At 39.7% G+C, this 22,751-nt stretch overlaps 1 protein-coding gene across 15 annotated transcripts in view; it reads right to left on the bottom strand.

Moving 5' to 3' along the window:
• Positions 1-3,487: 3,487 nt before the first annotated feature.
• Positions 3,488-22,751, bottom strand: part of KALRN (kalirin RhoGEF kinase) — a 688,751-nt gene continuing 669,487 nt past the window's right edge. For all 15 annotated transcript variants that reach the window (XM_031009044.3, XM_031009045.3, XM_031009050.3 and 12 more), the window contains 3 exons: positions 16,671-16,871; positions 12,422-12,560; positions 3,488-10,894 (listed from right to left, as the gene is read on the bottom strand). In XM_031009044.3, coding sequence (XP_030864904.1) covers positions 10,349-10,894; positions 12,422-12,560; positions 16,671-16,871 — 886 coding nt within the window. In that variant the 3' untranslated portion in view covers positions 3,488-10,348. The remainder of the gene's footprint in view (positions 10,895-12,421; positions 12,561-16,670; positions 16,872-22,751) is intronic.

The raw sequence follows: 22,751 nt of genomic DNA, 5'->3' as shown, positions 1-22,751 counted from the left end.
GAGTTAGAAGATGGTTAATTGATTGGTATCAGGGTTATCCAGGAGGATAATATTGCTGGACAATCTGAAAATCCAAACATATTTGGTCTTTACAAATAAATCCCTTAAAGAAATAATCAATAAATAATCTGTACAAATAAATCCCTTCTCCATTGTATATATAAGGCAATACTTTATTCTAGCTTAAGGAAAATAACCCTTAAATTCACATAAAGAATGAAACCTTGTCATTTGCAGCAAGGTGGATGAACCTGAAGGACATTATGTTAGTGAAACAAGCCAGGAACAGGAAGATAAATACCAAATGTTCTCGCTCATATGCAGAAGCTAAAAAAGTTGATCTCATGGAGCTAGAAAATAAAATAGTAATTACTAGAGGCTGGGAAGGGTAGGGGGGTTGTTAAAGGACACAAGTTACAGCTAGATAGGAGGAATAAGTCCTAGCGTTCCATAGCACTGTAGGGTGACTGTAGTCAATAATAATTTACTATATATTTTAAAATAGCTAGAAGAGGGGAGTTTGAATGTTCCCAACACAAAGAAAGGATAAATATTTAAGGTGAGGAATATATGAATTACTCTGATTTGATCACGGTACATTGTGTGTATTGAAATAGCACTATGTACCCAATAAATGTGTACAATATCATGTGTCAACTATAACAAATACTTTTTTAAAAAAGAGGAACAGATAAGGCATAGCTGTATTGTGCACTACAAAGAACATGAAGTTTCAAACCAAAACATTTGGATTTTAGTCCCATTCTACTTACTGGCTGAGTGATCTTTGGCAATGCATTTTGAGCTATATGAGTCTCAATTTTCTCAAAAATAGAATGAAGAAGCCGGGCGAGGTGGCTCACGCCTGTAATCCCAGTACTTTGGGAGGCTGAGGCGGGCGGATCACGAGGTCAGGAGATCAAGACCATCTTGGCTAACATGGTGAAACCCCGTCTCTGCTAAAAATACAAAAAAATTAGCTGGGCATGGTGGTAGGCGCCTGTAGTCCCAGCTACTTGGGAGGCTGAGGCAGGAGAATGGTGTGAACCCGGGAGGCAAAGTTTGCAGTGAGCTGAGATCGCATCACTGCACTCCAGGCTGGGCGAAAGAGCCAGACTGCGCTCAAAAACAAACAAACAAAAAAAAAGAGAATGAAGATAATAATATTAACTTTCTCCAGAAATCACTATGAAGATTCAATAAGATAGTTCACTCAAAAACACTTGATAAAAAGTTGGTAGAGCTGAGTGTGGTGGCTCATGCCTGTAATCCCAGTACTTTGGGAGGCCGAGGGAAGTGGATCACCTGAGGTTGAGAGTTCGAGACCAGCCCAGTCAACATGATGAAACCCCGTCTCTACCAAAAAATACAAAAATTAGCCGGGCATAGTAGCACATGCCTATAGTCCCAGCTACTTGGGAGGCTGAGGCAGGAGAATTGCTTGAACCCCGAGGGGGTGGAGGTTGCAGTGAGCCAAGATCATGCCACTACACTCCAGCCTGGGCAACAGAGACTCTGTCTCAACAACAACAAACAAACAAACAACAACAACAACAACAAAAAAAAGCAGAGGAACATAGATTGTACCAATTCATTTTGTGTTCTCCATTTCATTTACTTAGGCTGGGTAAAGGATCTTGGCTTTAACCAATATTTAGTCTTACTATTTTAGGTATTTACCCTAAAGAGTTTCCATGAATGTAAAACTTCATGCAGTAGTTCAATCTAGAGCCTTTTCATGGACCTAGCTCTATATTGCTCACTGAATCCCTTCTATATTCTACTCTGATATCTATTTTAGACTGAGCTTGTGGGGTTCTGATTATCATTTGTATTAGGGCTTTTGCTAATATTCCATAACTATATTGGTGATTCCTCTGAACCACTCCCCTTCAAAAAAATACAGGCTGAGGTACTGTTATTTAATTATTTATTATTGTTTGACCTACACTATACACACACAGAGACACTGAAACACACACATACACATTTATTTTAAGTTATGTTCTAGGGCCAGGTCAGTGGCTCATGCCTGCAATCCCAGCACTTTGGGAGGCAGAGATGGGAAGCCCAGGAGTTTGAGACCAGCCTGGGTAACATGACAAGACTCTGTCTCTTCAAAAAATAAAAAAAATTAGCCAGACATCATGGCACACACTTGTGGTCCCAGCTACTGGGGAGGCTGAGGCAGGAATATCACTTGAGCCTGGGAGGTTGAGGCCACAGTGAACTGTGATCATGCCACTGCACTCCAGCCTGAGCGACAGAGTGAGACCCTGTGCCAAAAAAAAAAAAAAAAAAGTTATCTTCCAGTGAATGTCTCAGTGACCTTGAACAATCACCTAGATTCTGTGACTCAGATGTCTCTAATCCAAGTAAAATAACTTACTTCATAAGAATTTGTTGGGATTAAATGAAATATTAATTACAAATGGGCTTCATAAGCTATATAGGTGCTAAAATACATACAAATTCTAGATTTAAAAAAAGCCCATAAGGGGCTTATGATTTTAACTCATAAACCTGATTCTGATTTCATTTCTAATATTCTTTATTATCTATATTTTCTCAGGAGATTGTGCTGATGAGCCGATGTGAAGAGCCCATGCTTTTGACAAGTGTTTCTCATTAAAAATAAATGCAATAAAATCTTAATGAAATAGAAGCCAAATGTTAAAACACGTTTTTGTTTTCTTGGCAAAATAAGCTAATCAAAACACTTTAACACTCTGCTAATTAACAGTATACCATGAATCAGCCTCATGTGCACTTGGGTGGCACATTTAAACTTTCAAAGCCTGATCATATCTGCATAGGCTAACCCAAATTGCTGGAGTCCACACCAGAATGTATAAACTTGTGAGATCCAGCCCAAAATACCCTCCAAACAGTCTAACAACATTATCACCTGAAATACCAGTATGAAATTAACAACAACCCGAGGCTTTTTTTTTTTTTTTTTGGAGATAGGGTCTGGTCTCACTTTGTTGCCCAGGCTAGAGTGAGGTAGCATAATCACAGCTCACTGTAGCTTCTACCTCCCGGGTTCAGATGATCCTTCCACCTCAGCCTCCCAAGTAGATGGGACCACAGGCATGCACCAACACACTCAGTTAATATTTTTAAAACAATTTTTTAATATGTGGGGGGTTGGGGGGACGTGGGTGTCTCCTTATTTTGTCCAGGCTGGTGTCAAACTCCTGGGCTCAAGAGATCCTTCCACTTTGGCCTTTCAAAGTGTTAGGATTTACAGGTGCTAGCCACCACACCTGGCCCTGAGGTTTCCTTGGCATTTTTAGGTAAATGCCTTAGAATACTCTAGGGCACAAAATTATTGCTTTCTCTCTAAAATCCTGGGCCAAACATGTTGTAATAATCCTGTGATATTTTTACCTTTTCAAAGTCTTTCATATATTTGGAGAAAGAAAAAAAATTACTCTTTTCTTTGAACAAAGGTTTAATTAGGAAAAAAGAGACAACCATATAGTATCTTTAGTATAGTATATTTATAGGAATGCATAACATGTGAGATGTACATTTTGAAGTTTCATCCATAACTTATAACATTTACTGTAGCAGTAACAAGACAGCAGGTCATCACTTTACAACATTACACATGAGTGATTTTGACTTACAAATAAAATATTTACAACCTACCTTTACAAAACGACATTGTGTGCATACAAAATGAACAACAGCAGAAAAATTTAAAAATAATAAAACAACCAAAAACCCAGAAGATACACTTAAGGCAGACCAGCAAGACACTGAAATAATTAAGGCTGTGGAATTCTTCTGCACCTTGAAAATAGAGAGCTATTTATCAATACTGTGGAGTGATTTTAAATCAATTGTTACAAGCCTGATGGAAGTATGTACTTATATGTATGTGTGTGATGGTCCCTATGGGGAAACCTGTCCACTTATGAATAAGGCCCTTTGTCTGAATGGCCAGTGAAGCCCACTCCAAATTCTCAAAAGACTTGAGGGGGGCAGGGGTCACTCAAAACCAAGAGATGCCAATACAGTTTGCAAATCAACTGTTAATAGTTCAAATATAAAGATAGTTATAAGTCCAGATAAACAGAATAAACTAAATGATGGCCCCTTTATGTTTCACACTTTGTTAGTTTGGCTTTGTGGATGTCAAAAGACAGCAAATTAATTCCAGAATGAGTAGAATTCGTCTCCACAAATTAGCCCTAATGGTTTTGAATGGCCCTAAATGGTTTTCCATTAGAAAAATTGACCCACCTGGGCTGTCTGCAAATGGATAGATTTCTGCATATGAGCAATAACATATACATACATATTATACACTATATACATGTACTGATGTACATATATCCGTATTTTCCAACAGTTTGCACTTTGATCACTACTGTTCTCTGAACAGGATCTCATTATGAAGAGTATGTTTAGTTTTTTTCAGTCTTCATATTTGTTCTAACTACTAGTTTTACTCACCTTCCCCATAGAGTAGGCTGAAGTTTGGCAGAAACAGAAGTAAAAGCACCAGGGTCAGAAAAATCAAACATAGAGTTGACAGATATGGCTTAAGTTAGTAAGAGAAGATGTATGTCTTGTTAACTTCAGATTCGTAGCCACAGTCTTTGAGGTCATAGTAACAGTCTCTGTAATACTCCAGATCATGGATTCAGTTTTTGATGGAAGTCAGGTATTGATGGAAACTCATATGATGGCCATCCCTGGGCCAACAAATTAGCTTGGTTAAACTAAGCCTCAGGAGTTGGCATTCCAAGAATTGTTATTTGCATTTCTTCTACCATGCTTCCTTTTCTCAGCTAACCTCACTATCTGAAATAGCAGTTATCTAACTAATGCGTTATCTTGATCATTTGAATAAAAACTAAATCTGAACACATTTTAGAATCTCACAGCAAAGGGGCACATTTCTCACAGAAAAATGCAATAGCCTGTGCGTATTAATTTCAGGCTTATCATAATGTCCCTCAAAGATGAAAAGTTGTCTTAGAGTGATTGCTTTTTCCTCTCCTCTAACTTCTTCATATTTATTGAAGATGAGGAAGAAATGCCTTTCATAGAAAATATGTTTTATGATAATCTGTATTCTACTACTTCTGCTTAAATTTTTTATGTAAATTTCCTATTAAAAACATTTAGTGCTATAAATAAATTTCAGCCCTTTTTAACCCTTTAGAATTAATGAAACAACTGAGAGCCTTAATATTTTTAGAAAATAAATATTAACATAGTAGCTTTCCTTTTCTTGATGGAGCGTGTGTGAGCTCTGTCGTCTCTAAGCCCACCATGGGTTTAATCATTCATCATCAAATCATCCCTAGGCTTTAAATAGTGAAGAAAAATCAAGGTGCAGTTTTATAAATAAATTCACTGAAACGTCACATATTGTGTTTGTCTAACCCAGACTCCACAGAGGTGCGACCCAGGAGAGAAAGGAAGAAGGTCTACATTCCTCGAAACTCATCCAGCACAATTCATTGACCACACTGAATAAGGACGTGGTGAGTTTGAACTTTGCCCTACTACAAAGACCTCTTACGTACAAAATTATTTCCTCCTGTATTAAATGCATGGGACAAAGTTTTAGTTAATGCAAAATTTAGTTTATATCATATTTGCCCCCTCATATCCTCACAAATCTAAATTGCCATGCTCTTCCACAGAGGCAAGAAAAAAGTAATGCCTAACTCGTGGGCTCTAATCATGGAGGTTATGGGATAGCAAATATACAACTCCTAAAAGACCTAACCACCTAAAAAAAAAAAAAAAAAAGATTCAAGATTTGTCCTCCAAAAGTGAGCAGTCCAATTCATTTCTATGCATTTAATTTGCCTGTGCATTTAATTTGTCTCTTAGATTCCTGTGAGGCTGTGAAAAATACATTGTGGTATGAGAAGATGTTTTCTTCTCACTTCTGCCCTCCCAAGTGAAGAAAGTGGTTGTTGGGTTCTTCTCTGTCCTTTTTTCCAGAGCATAAAGCTTGAGAAGGAAGGTAGCAGTTGCTTTCGAGGGCATTTTACTCTTCGCATCTGCCATAAGAAATACTGGAGAAAACGACTTATGGACATAAGACTTCATCAGCTCTCCTAACCCTTTTCGGTAGACAAGCTCTTAAATGATCGAAATTATAGGCTAAGACCAAATAACATTTAGACAAAGAGCACCTGATACTTCCAACTGAAAGCAATTTACAGAATTTAATCTCATGAGTTTATAATTGGTATCTAAAGACATGAATATTGAAAACCTGGAATGTTCAAAGTTACTATCAATAAAATTGTTAGCACTGGCAGTGTGTAGCACTTAAAAAAAAATCAAAGTATTTTATAGATGTCCCCGCCAAGGTTATTTCTCAACATTCCTGTAAGAGTAATGTCCTCCCTCCTTCCCCATCCCCCAACTCCCATTTTACCAATGGGGACATTTGGGGAAGGAAAAACAAAGACTTTCTGTAAGAAAAGATGAATCAGGAATAGCTGAGATTGAAACTCAAACATTCCTGGTCCCACCCCTATATTCAGATGTTTTCATTTACAAGATATTTTAAAGTAAAGAAAAAATGCTGCAATATCAGTACATCTAAATGCAATGAACTTCTTTATCTCCCATCCTCCCCTCTGAAAGGCACTACTATTTATAAAGGCTTTGTGGACCACAAAGCAGTGAAGCTAGCTTTCTCCTCTGCTTCCTCTACTACCCCTTACATTGTTTATGGCTGAGAGAGACCTGAAGGATATCTCCAACATTACAATTTTTTTTCTTAAAAATTTTACCACATTCAGCTATAAGTGGATATATATCTATTTAATTTGAAACAAATGTAAAAGATGTAGGAAATCATTATATTAATACTGCTTAAAAGTTATTATGGGTTGTCCCTGATCTTTTCATTCTTTCTGTATCCCACCCTTACAAAACAAAACAAAACAAAACAAAAAGCTCAAAACCCTATGCAATGAATATAAGCCAAGCAAGAAACTTGTGACCTTGACCATTGTTTGTTTTTCCCATTTCAGCTGAAAGTTCACTCCCACTGTGAACTACCATCATAATGATAGAAATGGACCATTTTCTCTTCTCTCCTCTCTTCTTTACTACCAAGTAATAAATCTCTCCGCCAAAACAGGAACAAGAGTGGCCCCTGATCCTTCTTCCCTAAGCACGGTTGCCCTCAGAGCAACCTAAAGTACATTCCCCAGGCTCATCATCATCTGGGATTCCTTGTTATTTCCAATTTGCTGTGGAGAACTCTTGAACCAAGACTACTCTCTTATCTCTGTTGGGAGGGACCAGGAGCTTTGCAGACAGGGAGCCTCCCTGTTAGTTCCCCTCCATTATCAAACTATATAAAATATACCCCCTTTCTCTTGGGGCCTCTATTAAGTTCATTCTAGTCTAATGATTGTACCTTGGCTCCAGTTAACAAAATCATCCTACTTTTTATTTCTAGGTCCCTCCTTTCCTGTCTTCTCACTTCCCAAATATGTGTACTTGGGGGCATTCCATGCAACCCCACATCTGGATCCTCCCAACTCTGTTGTAAAAGCTGATATGAAAGCTTGGGGTCTGTCTAACATTCTGTCAACTGCCCCCATAACATAATTTCAAAAATACCCTCCTTGTCCCCCGCCTGCCGTGGTCTGCACACCATTGTTCTGGGCCCTGGCCTTCTCAAGCAGAAACTCAACTTGTTATAAAAACTCAGAATGGCTCAGCAGGGGGATCTTGATTCAGGTCATCCACAGTGGACAGAACAGAACTTGCCAAGCTGGACTTTATGGATATTGGGAATCCTCAGAGCCTACAGTTTGTCCCATGACAAACCCTATGGGCCAGGCTTTCCTTTTTTTTCGAGACAGATTTTTGCTCTTATTGCCCAGGCTAGAGTGCAGTGGTGCAATCTCGGCTCACGGCAACCTCCGCCTTCCGGTTTCAAGCGATTCTCCTGCCTCAGCCTCCCAAATCGCTGGGATTACGAGTGCCCGCCACTACGCCCAGATAATTTTTTTGTATTTTTAGTGGAGACAGGGTTTCACCATGTTAGTCAGGCTGGTCTCGAACTGCTGACCTTGTGATCCACCCGCCTCGGCCTCCCAAAGTGCTGGGATCACAGGCGTGAGCCGCCGCGCCCGGCTCAGGCTTTCCTCTTTTATGCTGTATACCATAATGAAGACATGTTTATTGAAAGGGTTTTAGTAAACATGTTTACTAAAAGGATTTTTAGTAAATATGTTTTAAATTTTTTAAACACAATGAAAACATGTTTACTAAAATTTTTTTTTACTAAATATGTTTTACATTTAAAAAAATTTTAGTAACCATGTTTAATGTATGTTTTAAATGTTTATGTATTGTATCATAGAGTGTTTGTAAATACATAAAGGTCCAAATGAAGACTATAGGGGTTAGTCGAGAGACCTCTGAGGGAATGAGGCTTAATGACCCAGGGCCATTTGAAAATTAAGAAACAAATACAGTCGGAGTCGGTTTCCATATATTTGGTTAATCCCGAAAATACTAAGTGCTATCTAGTCTTATTGCTTACACTTTCCATTAATTTATCAATCTATAATCTTGGATGGGATGAGATGGAGGGCGAATGAGGAAGCTGTCTTTGAAACCAATGGAAAAAATAAGATGATGATTTTTAATTTTACATTTTCTCTGTGGGAATAAGTGTTTTTTATATGTTAAAGTTCAGGCTTAGTTTCCACCATTTCTTTTTCATTTAGATAGGTTTGTAGTTCTATTCATCCTTCATAAATTCTCTTCTTGCACTTCTGTACTGCGTGATTTTAATTTTCTCTATCCCATTATAGGAGAGAAGCAACACCATTAAACCTGATTTGAACAAACACTTGAGTTACATTTTTAAAATCTTACTTGTGTAATCGCAATTTTCAACACACATTCTAGAAAACTAAGGGTGGATCATGTACAAACACAAAAAACAAGCTCCCTCCCTCCAAAACAAACGAACAAAAAGAAAGAAAGAAAACCCATGAAATGCCCAGGTTTAATTTTTTTTCCACCAGAGGGAAAAAGAGCAGTTAATAATAATCTTGTATGGAGAATATACACCAGAAAGCAGCATTGGCCTCAAAGTACAATTAGTCCTTTTAGTTCAGAGAACTACCAGTGGCTGCGTGGTGACAGGTATTGCAATCTCAGTTACAACTTAATGCTCTGTTAGGGTGATGTATCAGGTTTTGTTCCATGGCTTTAAAAAGGACTTAGAACCAGGCCTTTAAAAGGCCTATATGGCTGCCTCCTTTTAGTAAGCACCCCTTAGCTTCAATAAGGAGTTAGAAATAAAGCCAGCCAACTTTCTGAAAGATGGTATTCTACAGCTGTAGAAGAAATCAGAAAGTGTTGGTACGTTGTTCATAGGAACTGTAGGAAAGGTTTTCATTTGCCCTTTTATATGAACCTCTTGTATTTGTTTACTTATTTCAAACCTGGTGTAGACACAAAAATATCCCCGCAGCTCATACTGTATTTGAATTTATTTCCTGGCAGGCTTTCTTTCCAGATTAATTCTGAGCTGCCAGTGAATTTGCGGGTAGCGTTTCATATACAGAAAGAACCTATCTTAATCAAATAACCTGTGATTGACAGAAAAAATTTTCTCATTCAAAAGGGCAACATTGCTTTCTCTTAATGCACAGGTTCTGGTAAAAGATTTCTATACAAGATCTATAAAATGCTCTAAAAAACTTGTCATCTAATTGTGCTTAGTCAAAACAATGTGATGATTCGGTAAATAAACTACTGTCTTAACTGGAGCACTGAAAATTACTTGTGATTGATTTAATATATATATCTCTATATTAGAAAACTCTGAAAGCTGAATGGGATATATTATACTGTATGTGTGTATCTATCCTATTAAGAAACTATATCTAAGTTATCTAAACCAGAATAGTTGATATACATGACATCTCCATTAAATAGAACTTTTTGCTTAAAATTTCAGCAAAGCCAGAGATCTTTTATACTCTTGTGAGCTTAAGGTTTGCCCAGTTAACCACTCATTTTGGAAGATACAGTTAAAATTTCATAACAGCTAATATTGTTCTTATCTTTGCCCTTCTTCTGAACACTTCTGTGACCCTTTGCCTCTTTATTTCTTCAGAATGACCTTCTGAAAAGCCCCTGGATTTAGGGTGACTTTTACTGCTGCTCAGACCCTGAATAACCACTGACGAGGTTTAAGAGGTGCATCTCTCAATTCAGAGAACTGCACGGAGTGAAATGATCAACAGAATTATTTACAGTCACATTCAGTCTTGCTTTGGTTCACACTGCACGTCTATGTGAAACCATAGGGGCTGGGAGATGGCTACGTCCCTTGGTTCACCCGGTTGACAATGTAGCTCTTGACATTGGGAATAGGCCGCACATCATTCTGGTGCTTGCGACGTTCTATGAAGCATGCTAGGCGGGAGGTGTCCAGGGGGATCTTAGAGTAGCTGCCATTATGGGGCTGCAGCCATGGATGCTGCAAGCATGTGGCTGCTGTGGGCCGCCTCCGAAAATCTTCCTGTAAGATCACATTGATGAAATCTCTGGCAGCATTGCTCACACCACAGAAGTATTCATGGGGGAAGCTGAAATCCACCCTGCATACGTTGATACATGTCTCCTCTTTGCTCTCATCCAAGAAGGGGGAGACCCCACTCAGCATGACATATGTCAGAACCCCGATGCTCCAGATGTCTGTCCCCAGGGAGACGGGGATGCCTTGAATGACTTCTGGGGCAGCAAACTCAGGGTTCCCCAGCAGGTGGTGAATGTGGAAGTTACCCGAGATCTGGACAGCATCCTCCAAGTCAATGAGCTTCACTCGAGGCACTGGAATCCGTAGGTCAATGAGCAGATTTTCAGGCTGCAGAGATCCAAGGAAGCAGGGAGAAAAGAAGGGAAGTTTAGGCCTCTATTTCGACTACTCAAAAGACCTCATTAATTCAAACACAGTTATGCTATTCTTTGATAAAGCCTATGGTGTACAGAAAATTCCCTCTGTACTATGGAAACTGCATAGGAGACTTCAAACTATCATTTTGAGCTTACTACACTTTGAGTTTGGGTGGTAATTCAGAGAAGTTGTTTGACATTGAAAATCATGTTTTCTTAACTACATTGCTTCTGCATTGAATCAAGGAAATAATAAATTACTCATTTTGGTGAACCAGGGGCTTCTTTTTGAGAAGCGTGGAAGAGAAGGTGACATTTGTTGGCTTACTTCTATGAAGTTAGATTAGGTAGGTAGAACTTCCCTACCTTCTCTCACACCAGATGTCACTGTGGCTCTGGCATATTCTCATTAATTCATGGATGATACACTTAAATTGTGTGACAACCCAGATTCTCTTTAATAGTCATAATGGGGAGGCTGGGCACGGTGGCTCACGCCTATAATCCCAGCACTTTGGGTGGCCAAGGCGGGTGGATCACAAGGTCAGAAGTTCGAGACCATCCTAGCCAAGATGTTGAAACCCCATCTCTACTAAAAATACAAAAAAATTAGCCAGGCGTGGTGGTGGGCGCCTGTAATCCCAGCTACTCAAGAGGCTGAGGCAGAGAATTGCTTGAACCTGGGAGGTGGAGGTTGCAGTGAGCTGAGATCATGCCACTGTACTCCAGCCTGGGCGACAGAGCGAGACTCCATCTCAAAAAAAAAAAAATAGTCATAATGGGATGGATGTGTTGGCTCACGCCTGTAATCCCAGCACTTTGGGAGGCCAAGGCGGGCAGATCACTTGAGGTCAGGAGTTCAAGACCAGCCTGGCCAACATGATGAAACCCTGTCTCTACTAAAAATACAAAAATTAGCTGGGCGTGGTGGTGAGAGCCTGTAATCCCAGCTACTCGGGAGGCTAAGGCAGGAGAATCGCTTGTACCTGGGAGGCGGAGGTTGCAGCAAGCCGAGATCGCACCACTGCACTTCAGCCTCGGCAGCAGAGTCAGACTCTGTCTCAAATAAAAAAAAGTTATAATATTCTACTCTAAGTAAATAAAATGAATTTGAATTTATATTCCTTATGAGTAATGACTGGTAAGTTGGACTTGGTCATTTAAGATATTCCCTGCAAGGTTGCCACTTCTTTTTTTTGAAGGGAGTCTCACTCTGTCGCCCAGGCTAGAGTGCAGTGGCGCGATCTCGGCTCACTGCAAGCTCTGCCTCCCAGGTTCATGCCATTCTCCTGCCTCAGCCTCCCAAGTTGCTGGGACTACAGGCTCCCACCACCACGCCTGGCTAATTTTTTTGTATTTTTAGTAGAGACGGGGTTTCACCGTGTTAGCCAGGATGGTCTCGATCTCCTGACCTCGTGATCCGCCCACCTTGGCCTCCCAAAGTGCTGGGATTTCAGGCGTGAGCCACTGCGCCCAGCAGGTTGCCACTTCTTATTACCTTTATGTCCAAATGTGCAACCCTGCAGTTGTGAAGGTACTGCAGAGCCTCCATGATGTCTCGGATATAGAAAGCTACTTTTTCCTCCATCAGTTCATCATGATTCATAAGGTAGTCTAAGAGCCGGCCATCATCCATCCTGAAAGTAGGCAGGGAAAGGCAAAGGAAATATGTTTGAAACGAAGAAATAGAAAAATAACACATGTACAAATCAGTAAGATCTCTAAGCTCTCTCATACTTATTGTTATACATGAAGACCAAATGTGCAACACATGCATATTTAGTTAGAGCCTAAAGTTATTGTAATATTCAGAACTAAAATAAATATATTTACAAATATGGTGTACTGCAGGGAGTGTGTATAACCTTGTTTAAGAAACATTCTCCTTCATTAACTCTAAAAATTGCTCACAACAAAAAAGTTGTGACACCCATTTAAGAGGTTTGATTGCTAAGTAAAGAAAGCCTTCACCAAGAGAGACTTCAGCAATATCCTGATTAACCATAACCTAGTGGCTGCAAACAGCCCCACATGTGTTTTGCAAAGTACTTCTTAATTTTATTTTAAGATTAATTTTAGAGATGAAGTCTCACTGTGTCGCCCAGGCTGGAATGCTGTGGCACAATCATAGCTCACTGCAGCCTCGAACTTCTGGACTCAAGTGATCCTCTTGCTTTAGCCTCTCACATAGCTGGGATTTCTGGAGGAGGCCACTGTGCCTAGCCAAACTACTTTCATTTGTCAGTTTTAAGTTGGGGAAAACAGAAAGTAGGCAAAGTTTGTTCTTTGCATTATTGATTCTCTGTCCCTCCCCTACCCCACCACCTTTTTTTTGTTGTTGTTGTTTGTTTGTTTTGTTTTTGAGACAAAGTCTCTCTTTCACCCAGGCTGGAGTGTACTGGCATGATCTCAGCTCACTGCAACGTCCGCCTCCCAGGTTCAAGCGATTCTGGTGTCTCAGCTTCCCAAGTAGCTGGAATTACAGGCATGTGCCATCACACCCAGCTAAGTTTTGTATTGTTAGTAGAGACAGAGTTTTGCCATGTTGGCCAGGCTGGTCTCAAACTCCTGGTCTCAAGTCATCCACCCGCCTGGGCCTCCTAAAACGGTGGGATTACAGGCATGAGCCAGCATGCCCGGCTCTTGATCCCTTTTTGAATCCTTTGCCTTTTGGGCAACTTTTCCAACCTTGAGAACTGTGATTGAGAACATGGTATATGGAGCCATCCAGACCCAGATTCAAATCCTGGTTCTGTTACCTACCTGCTGAAGGCTGGGAGCAAGTCATTTGAACTCTGTGTTTTGGTTTCACCAAAGTGAACCATCTTTAAGGTGGGAATAAGAACAGCAACAAAATAATAACAATTATTATTCATTATATTAATATAATATAATGAATTAATATTATCATATAGTGGGTGAATATAACTATTCACCAATTTGATTATGAGGATTGTGCAAGGATGGAGTGAGATGATGAAGCATTTAAGCATAATTGGTAGCATAGGTAAGTGCTAAATAAATGGTAGCTATTCTCAGCCACCCTCTGTCCTCTTACAGCAAGGAGTTACCAAATGTCAGGTATTCTTTAGTGTACATTGAGTTGTTAAAGGCACATGCCCAGGAAATGCCCATGCAGAGGAGCCTGATGCAGGGTCAGAAATGACTTTCAGTTACAGCCGAAATCCCCCTGGTCAAGTTTACCTCTTCCCCTCTAGCTTGCTCCTTTCCACTGGTGTCTTCTACTTTCCCTGATAGGAGCAAAGGCTAGAACCCATGTAAGCCTCTTTTGCTTTCCTCTGACCCTGCTAAGGGTGAGGTAAGAGTGATCAGAGTAGAGTGGTGTAGGATTGGGCTTGTTAAATGTATTCCCCTGAACTTCTTGGAGTCATTAAGGGAGCAATTAACAGCAGCACTGCTCCAAGTGAGAGAGTCTTAGCCACCAAGTTCACCTTTAGAGCTTTTGGATAAGGCAGATGCCCATATCCTACCCTAGACTAGGGAATCCAAATCTCAGTTGCCCGGTAAAGAAAGGCTCTCCCAGCAATTCTGGTGACCACCTAAGGGGAGGCCACCGTCACCTAATTGGCAGCATAAGTATTTGCCAAATAAGCATAACAGGATAATGAGATCCAGCACAGGGGTTAGCTCAGGCACCGCCTCTCCACAAACTTTCCCTGAACTTCAGGTCCAACCAAGCACCTATGTTCTCACAGCAATCTTCTCCAATGCATGCTTTTCTTTCTTAGTATTTATCATGTTATATTAAAATCATCCATTTATCTATCTATTGGTCTTCCTCATTAGACTTGTAACTCCTCGAGGGCAAAAACTATATCTTTTCCCCCTATTTTTTTTTTTTTTTTTTGAGATGGAGTCTCACTCTGTCGCCTAGGCTGGAGTGTAGTGGTGTGATCTTGGCTCACTGCAACCTCCACATCCTGGGTTCAAGCAATTCTCCTGCCTCAGCCTCCCGAGTAGCTGGGATTACAGGTGCCTGCCACCATGTCCAGCTAATTTTTGTACTTTTAGTAGAGATGGGGTTTCACCATGTTGGCGAGGCTGGTCTCGAACTCCTGACCTCAAGTGATCCGCCCACCTCGGCCTCTCAAAGTGCTAGAATTACAGGCGTGAGCCATCGTGCCCAGCCCTTTTCCCCCTATAAACTATACCTCTGCCTCCTATAAACTACCCTTATAACTATAACTTTGTTCCCCCGGCCCTGGCCCTGGTCTGGATGGTGGTTGGTGCATAGCGAGTGCTCAGTAAATGTTTGCTAAACTAGTTCAACCCACTATTCATCTAACTTAATCCCTGCAACATCTCTGGGAAGTTGGAGGAATTTCAATCTTCACAGATGAGGACTCGGGGCCCCAGCAAACTAAGTATTCTGCTTCAAATCACAGAGCTGGGACGTGAGCCCAGATTCCTCATTCCAAGAGCAGCTTCTTTCCATTGCACTACAGTAGCCCAATATCAGCACCTTCCCTTGAAACAGCAGTCGGCAAGTCTGAAGGGGCAGAAGTTCTGGGTCAGCTGAACTTAACCTGGTACACAGTGACAATACCTTTCACTGGAACACAAGCACAGATGTTGTCATCTGTGGACAAGTATAGTTCACTAGCAATAGAATAATGTCTTTTGAGTTAGGAGGTTCCCTACAAACAGATCAGGCTCTGAAAGAGACTGTTAAGTCTGTTAAGTCTAAAGTGACAAACTACCAACTACTTAACTACATAAAGTTTAAGTTTCACAAAAGGATTACAGATGCTAGCAGCATGGGTTTTGTCCTGTTTTTTTTTTTTTTTCCAGCTGATTTTAAAAATAGCCAAACTTGTTTGCATTTTTGCTTTCTTATTTTATCATAAATAAATTTGTGACGAGTTACTGACTCAAACATCCGGTACACACACACCTAGACTAACAAGCACGCAAGAGCCGGACTAACATGGTAGTTGAAAAGCTGAAAATGCAGGCACTTCTCTACTGAAAAGGGGTTCTTGTGGAGCCATACTTGGCAATGGTGTTTGGCGGAAATGTCTGTCTCCTGTCTAGGCCAAGGGCCTCAGTAGCACCAATCTGATCACATTTCTGTTACTTGTATCACTTCTGAAAAGACTCTGTTCTCTTTAATCTCTGTGATATTTATCTAAACCACAGAACATACTGTCTCTTCTTAGCCTGGAGTAGTGGTGGGGAGAAAGGGACATTATTGCTTTATTACATCTATTTTAGGGGTCACGTATATGGTTGCCTAAGTCCCTAGAAAATCTGGAATGAGTGGAATGTTTTGGAGGTAAGGCTCTCCCCTAGAAGGAATTTTTTTTGGGTGGTAGACTGGAGTTGCTATGGTGGTGAATTGACACACAGAGCCCTGTCTTTCAACTCCACCCTGTCAATCAGCCTACTGTCGACAAGCTCTTCCCAAACTCCTGCCCAGCCCAAGAGTCCATAATAGAAAGAAAATAAACATGGAAGTGAGAGAGATATGGGTTCAAGTCCCAGCTTCTCCATTCCTAGTCTTAAGGAGCTAGTTTTAAGGACTTCCCTTATTCCTATTATGATTTTTTAATCTTTGAAATGGAAATGACATTGATTATAAAATGGGGGAGAGAGTGCATGTTATATGCAGCACTTTGCAAATGATAGGACCTTGTATAAAATGTAACTGTCTTTTCCATTAATTGTGGGCAAAAGCTAACCCAAATGGATGCTGGCGACTTTAGAGAGATGGCGTCTGTACTTACAGCTCCAAGATCAGGATGTAGGATGTGGGGGACTCATAGGTGTCATGGAGAGTGATGTACTGGGGGTGCTGTAGGTGCTGAAGCAGGGCAGCCTCGTGGGCAGCCTGTTCTTTCTTCTTCATTTTTTTACTAACAAATTTCACAGCCACATCTTTGCGGGTAGCTTTGTGAATGCATTTCTTTACTATAGAGAAACGGCCTCTGGAAAAACAAAAGGGAGAGTTTGCCAACATTCATCAATTAACTAGATATATTTTATTCATGGATAAGTAAAGTTTTGTGGGAAGTGGTCAGATAGATATTATTAGGAATCCTACTCTCCTATATTTTTAATTATAATGTTATTCAGAGAATCCATTTTTCCTTCTTTAGCATTTTAGGGTTTTTGAGATGTCAAAAACTTTTTATATTATATATAATATAATTACATTATAAATTATATTTTTATATGCAATATAAAGCTTTTTTTTTTTTTTCTGAGACAGGGTCTTGCTCTGCTACCCAGGCTAGAGTGCAGTCATGTGATCATGGCTCACTTCAGCCTCAACTTTCCAGGCTCAAGCCTCTTGCTTCGGCCTCCCAAAGCGCTGGGATTACAGGTGTGAGCCACTCTGCCTGGCCTAACTAATGTAATTTTTTAAACCAATATTTTTCTCTGCCATTTTAACCATCAACGGCAGTTCAGTTTTCTTTTCGAGGCAGAATATGTATTTCTGTGAAATACAACAATAGAAACAGCAATAATGTTAAAGAAGGAGGAATTCTACTCAACGATAATTTTAAAAACATTTTTATTATTTTTTTCTCCTTCTCATACATACCAGTTCTACTTCCTTCAAGGTCTAGCACAAATGCTAACTTGTGGGGCCATGACACGATGAAAAAGCCAGACTGTAAAGCCATTGCAAATTGGATTTTTTTTTTTAATTTCAATAGGTTTTTGGGGAACAGGTGGTGTTTGGTTACATGAATATGTTCTTTAGAGGGTGATTTCTGAGATTTTGGTGCACCCATCACCCAAGCAGTGTACACAGTACCCAATGTGTAGTCTTTTATCTCTCACCACCCTCTCACCCTTTCCCCCAAGTCCCCAAAGTCCATCGTATCATTCTTATGCTTTTGTGTCCTCATAGCTTAGCTTTCATTAAAAACATTTTAAAGAGTCCATCGTTTCATTTTATTTTATGTTTGTTATCTTCTTATTATGGAAACTGTTTAATATACACAAAAGTAAAGAAAATAGCAAAATAGATCTCCTATGCAGCCAACTTCAATAATCATGAACAATTTAATCGATTTTGTTTCATCTATCTCTTTTCTATCCCCTGCTTTTTTCCCCCTGGAATATTTTAAGCAAATCCAGATATAATGTCATGTCACTCATAAATACTTCAGTTTACATCCCTATCAACAAGAACACTTAGAAATATATAACCACTCTGCCATTATTGCATCTGACAAAATTACCCACCCCTGAAATAGAATGGTTCCCAGATACAGCTGTTGCCCTGTGGAAGGTGGCAAGAGAGCTCTGTAGGGCACAGGTCAGCAATGGGGCAGATGAAGGGAGGGTCAATGAGGTGACAAGGCAGCACCATCCAAGCCCTGCCCATGAGGTGTCCTAACCCACGAGCAGAGGAGAGAACAGTTTGAAGACCAGCCCATTCCTCCAACAGAAATGGGTGTGTCATGACCACCATGAAGATGATCTAACTGCCTCCTTGACCTGGCTCTGTGCTCAAAAGACAACTTTTTAATAATACTTTTTTTTCTCATCATATATTTGCATAAAATAATGTGCTAATAAGGCCAGGTGCAATGGCTCATGCTTGTCATCCCAGTGCTTTGGGAAGCTGAGACAGGAGGATCACTTGAGCCCAGGAGTTTTTGACTAGCCTGGACAACATAGTGAGACCCTTTCGCTTTAAACATTTTTTTTTAAAAAAAATGTACTAATCAGTAAAACAAGTCTTAGACAAGTATTTATTGAACATATATTATTTACCAAATATCATTCTTGGCACAGTAAGCAAATATTTGGTCAAAATGGCAGTTTTGTTTCACATCATAAATTAATAAATTGCCATTCTGGTTTTAACAGCACTCTCTTTGTGAGTTTGATTATCATAAGTTACTTCTTGCAGAGGAGTGAAATGAAACAATGAAAACAATTGAATGCTGAGGATAGCTCTCCTGAATTTAGTGGCCATCTCAAGGTACTGCTAGCTTAATTTTTAGAAAAAGGTTTGTAGTTGTCAAAGTTACGCAGACCCATGGTTTAAAAAGTCAATTATCTTTACAGGTTTGTTATTTAAAAACAATTCATCCCCATTTTTCCTTCCCTGGAGTCTTGCTCTGTCACCCACGCTTGAGTGCAGTAGCATGATCTTGGCTCACTGCAATCTCTGCCTCCCAAGCTCAAGTGATCCTCCAACCTCAGCCTCCCAAGTAGCTGGGACTATAGGCGTGTACCACCATACCTGTCTAATTTTTTGTATTTTTTTGTAGAGACAGGATTTCGCCGTATTGCCCAGGCTGGTCTTGAATTCCTGAGCTCAAAGCGATCCGCCCACCTTGGCCTCCCAAAGTGCTGGGCTTATAGGCGTGAGACATTGTGCCTGGCCTGAGAGGCAGTTTAATATATCAATTTAATATAGTTTAGCAGATTATTGAAATATTTACTTCTATGACTCTAAATAGTATGCTTTGAGTGGCTACTTCTTGATTTTTCAGTTTTAATTATTTCTGTTGACATCCCACTATGGAAGACGAGATTTTAGCCTCCTTCCTCCCTCTGTCCCTGCCACATAACTACTATCCCCAACCACTGTCTTCCCAATAGAATTATAATCAATATTCAGTATCTACATTACTACACTATGTCCATGCTATTCACAGTTGAGCCTCTAGTAAACTATGAATACTTTTCCTTTTTGTGATAGAATGCAATCTTCAATCATTTCTGACAAAGAGTGCATGGGAAATAAATTGTTTCAGACTTGCATATCTGAAAATTTGTACTTATTCTACTTTTATACTTGATTGTGAGTTTAGCTGAGTATAATCCAGTTGGGAAAATTTTTCATTCACAATTTTGAAGGAATTATTCTGTTGCCTTCCAACTTCTATTGTTACTGGTAACGTTAACTGCTAATGTCTAAAGCATTATGATTCCTAATCCTTCATGACCCCTTTTCGTCATGGAGAATTTGTAGGTTCTTCTCTTTTCCTGGGTGTTGAGAAATTTCACAGTTATGTGCTGCAGTATGATCTATTTTCATCCATTAGATTGAGCACTCGGGTGCTCTCTCAATTAGTAAACTCATGTCTTTTCATTCTGGGAATATTTTATTTTTTAGAAACAATTCCTTCTTCTCTGTTTTATTTGTTCTATTCTCTCTTTCTGGAATTTCTGTTTTTCAAATTGGAACTTCTAGTCTAGTCCTCTAATTCTTTTCCTATTCTATTTCCCATTTATTTTCCGGTTGCTCAGATTTCTGGGAAATTTCCTCAACTCTATCTTCCCACACTTCTATTAAGGTTTTCAGGTCAGGTGCAGTGGCTCACGCCTGTAATCCCAGCATCTTGGGAGACCAAGGTGGGTGGATCGCTTGAGGACAAGAGTTCAAGACCAGCCTGGACAACATGGTGAAACCCTGTTTCTACTAAATATACAAAAATTAGCCAGGCGTGGTTGTGCATGCCTGTAATCCCAGCTACTCAGGAGACTGAGGCACAAAAATCACTTGAACTTGGGAGGCAGAGGTTGCAGTGAGCCAAGATTGTGCCACTGCACTCCAGCCTGGGTGAAAGAGCAAGACTCTGTCTAAATAAACAAATAAATAAAAATAAAATTTTAAAAAAGGTTCTGTTTTCATTTTTTGTTTCTTTTTCATTGCAGGATTATGCTCTTGTTTTATAATTTCAATATTATCTTTTATCTAAGGATACTAATGAGAGTTTTTGGAAGTCTTTTGCTATATAGTTTGTTTCCTTTCTTCTACTTTTGTTTTGATTTCTGTCTTTCATTTTAAAGATTTTCCTCAACGGTTCAGAAATTCTTAATAGTCAATTCATTTCACCTGGAGGATATTTTTGCTAGATTTAGAATTCTTGGTGGCCAGCTCTTTCCTTTAAGCATTTTAAAGATGTTGGTTCTGCTGTCTTCTTGCCTCCATGAATTCTGATGAGAAATCTGCTGTCATTTGAGTCACTGTTCTACCTAAATGTAATATGTTGTTTTTTTCTCTTGTTTCTTTCAAGATTTTTTTTCACGTATTTGTTTTCAGCAGTTTGATTACAATGTGTTCTGGGCATGGTTTTTGTTTGTTTTTTATTTAGGTCACCAAGCTTCTTTAAAAATTTGTGTCTTTTACCAAATTTGGGACATTTCCAGTTGTTATTTCTTCAAAAATTTTTTCTGCACCAATCACTTTTTTCTTTCCCTTAGGAGTTCTAATGACATGAATGTCAGACCTTTTGATATTTTTCCATAGGTCCCTGGGGTTATGTCTAATATTTGTAAAACATTTTTTCTCTCTATTCTTCATGTTGGATAATTTATATTTCTTCCTCTTCAATTTCACCAACTCCTCCATCAGCTTTGTTCTGCTATTGAATCCATGCTGTAAATTTAAAAATTTTAGATACTGTATTTTTTGTTATGCAATTTAAATTTAAAAATCATTTCTATTTCTCTGTCAATAACTTCTATCTTTCCATTCATTTCAAGAGTGTTTACCTTTACCTTACAGAGGATGGTTGTAATTGCTACTTTAAAGTCTTTGTGTGATAGTTCCAATATGTGGATCATGTCAGAGCTGGCATCTGTTGATTGTTTTCTTCCCGAGAATTTTTTAAGTTATTTCTGCTTTTTGTAATGTTGAACAACTTTAGATTGTATCCCAAACATTTCAAATGTTATGTTGTGAGACTGATTCTGTTAAAATCCTCTGGAGGAGTTTGATTTTTGGTTTATTTGTATGTTTTGGTCAGCAATCAACTTGGTTAGGTTCAGACTGCAAGTTCTGTCTCACCTTCTGTGGGAGGTGGTTCTATTGTCAGTTCAGTTTTCAGTGTTTACTATGCTTTTAGGTCTGCCCCTTGTGAGCACCACACAAAGATTAGTCTGAGACTAAACAGTCACTGAGCAGTGGTTTACATCATAGTCCAGTTCTCAGAGCCTTGCTATATTTCTTTGGATGTGCCTCATACATGCACAGCTGGAAGGTGGCCAAGGATTTGAGTCATTTCATATAGAATTAGGAGATCTTCTTCTTTTGCTTTCTCCTGAGATTTCCCCTGCATTCTTTATCTCCCAAGTGCCCCTTTTTGAAGTTGTCTGGACAGAAAGATGGGATTCCCTCAGAGGTTTAGCTTCCTGCATTGTCATGCAGTTTCACATGACTGCCCTCGGGGTGAAGCAGTGACAGTAAGGAGACACAAAAAAACAAACAAAGCATGAATTATTCTGTTCTCTCCAGCTCAAAGGGTTCCCTTTTCTTTGTCCTTTGGCCAGAAATGTGGGGTTTTCTTGGAGTTTTTGCTGTTTGTGCATGCTACATAGTTCTTTGATTTGGCCCACACTTGTATCAAAGCTGGGGAGATAAAGGAGAAAAGAGGAAAGAAGAAAAAAGGTAGGAAAGAAGAAGGGAAGGAAGGAGGGAAGGAAGGAAGGAAGGAAGGAAGGAAGGAAGGAAACTGCTATTCTCCTTGTCATTAGCCATTCTTCAAGTTTTTACTTTACTTTCTTTCCTTTTATTTTTTTGAGACAGGCTCTTGCTCTGTTGCCCAGGCTAGAATGCAGTGGTGCGATCTTGACCTCCCAGGCTCAAGCAATCCTCCCACCTCAGCTTCCCAAGTAGCTGGGACTACAGGTGTGCACCACCATGCCTAGCTAGTTTTTTCTTTTATTTTTTGTAGAGATGAAGTCTCGCCACGTTGCCCAGGCTGGTCTTGGACTCCTGGGCTCAAGTGATCCTCCTGCCTCAGCCTCCCAAAGTGCTGGGATTACAGGCGTGAGCCACCACACCCAGCCCAAGTCTTTTGTCTTTCCACTCTCATCTCTATTATTTAATTTGA

The sequence above is a fragment of the Gorilla gorilla genome, chromosome 2 (genome assembly GCF_029281585.2).
Source record: "Gorilla gorilla gorilla isolate KB3781 chromosome 2, NHGRI_mGorGor1-v2.1_pri, whole genome shotgun sequence".
In the NCBI taxonomy this organism is placed as follows: domain Eukaryota; kingdom Metazoa; phylum Chordata; class Mammalia; order Primates; family Hominidae; genus Gorilla; species Gorilla gorilla.
The sequence above is the reverse complement of the archived record's forward strand: the minus strand, read 5'-3'. Positions and strand labels throughout refer to the sequence as shown.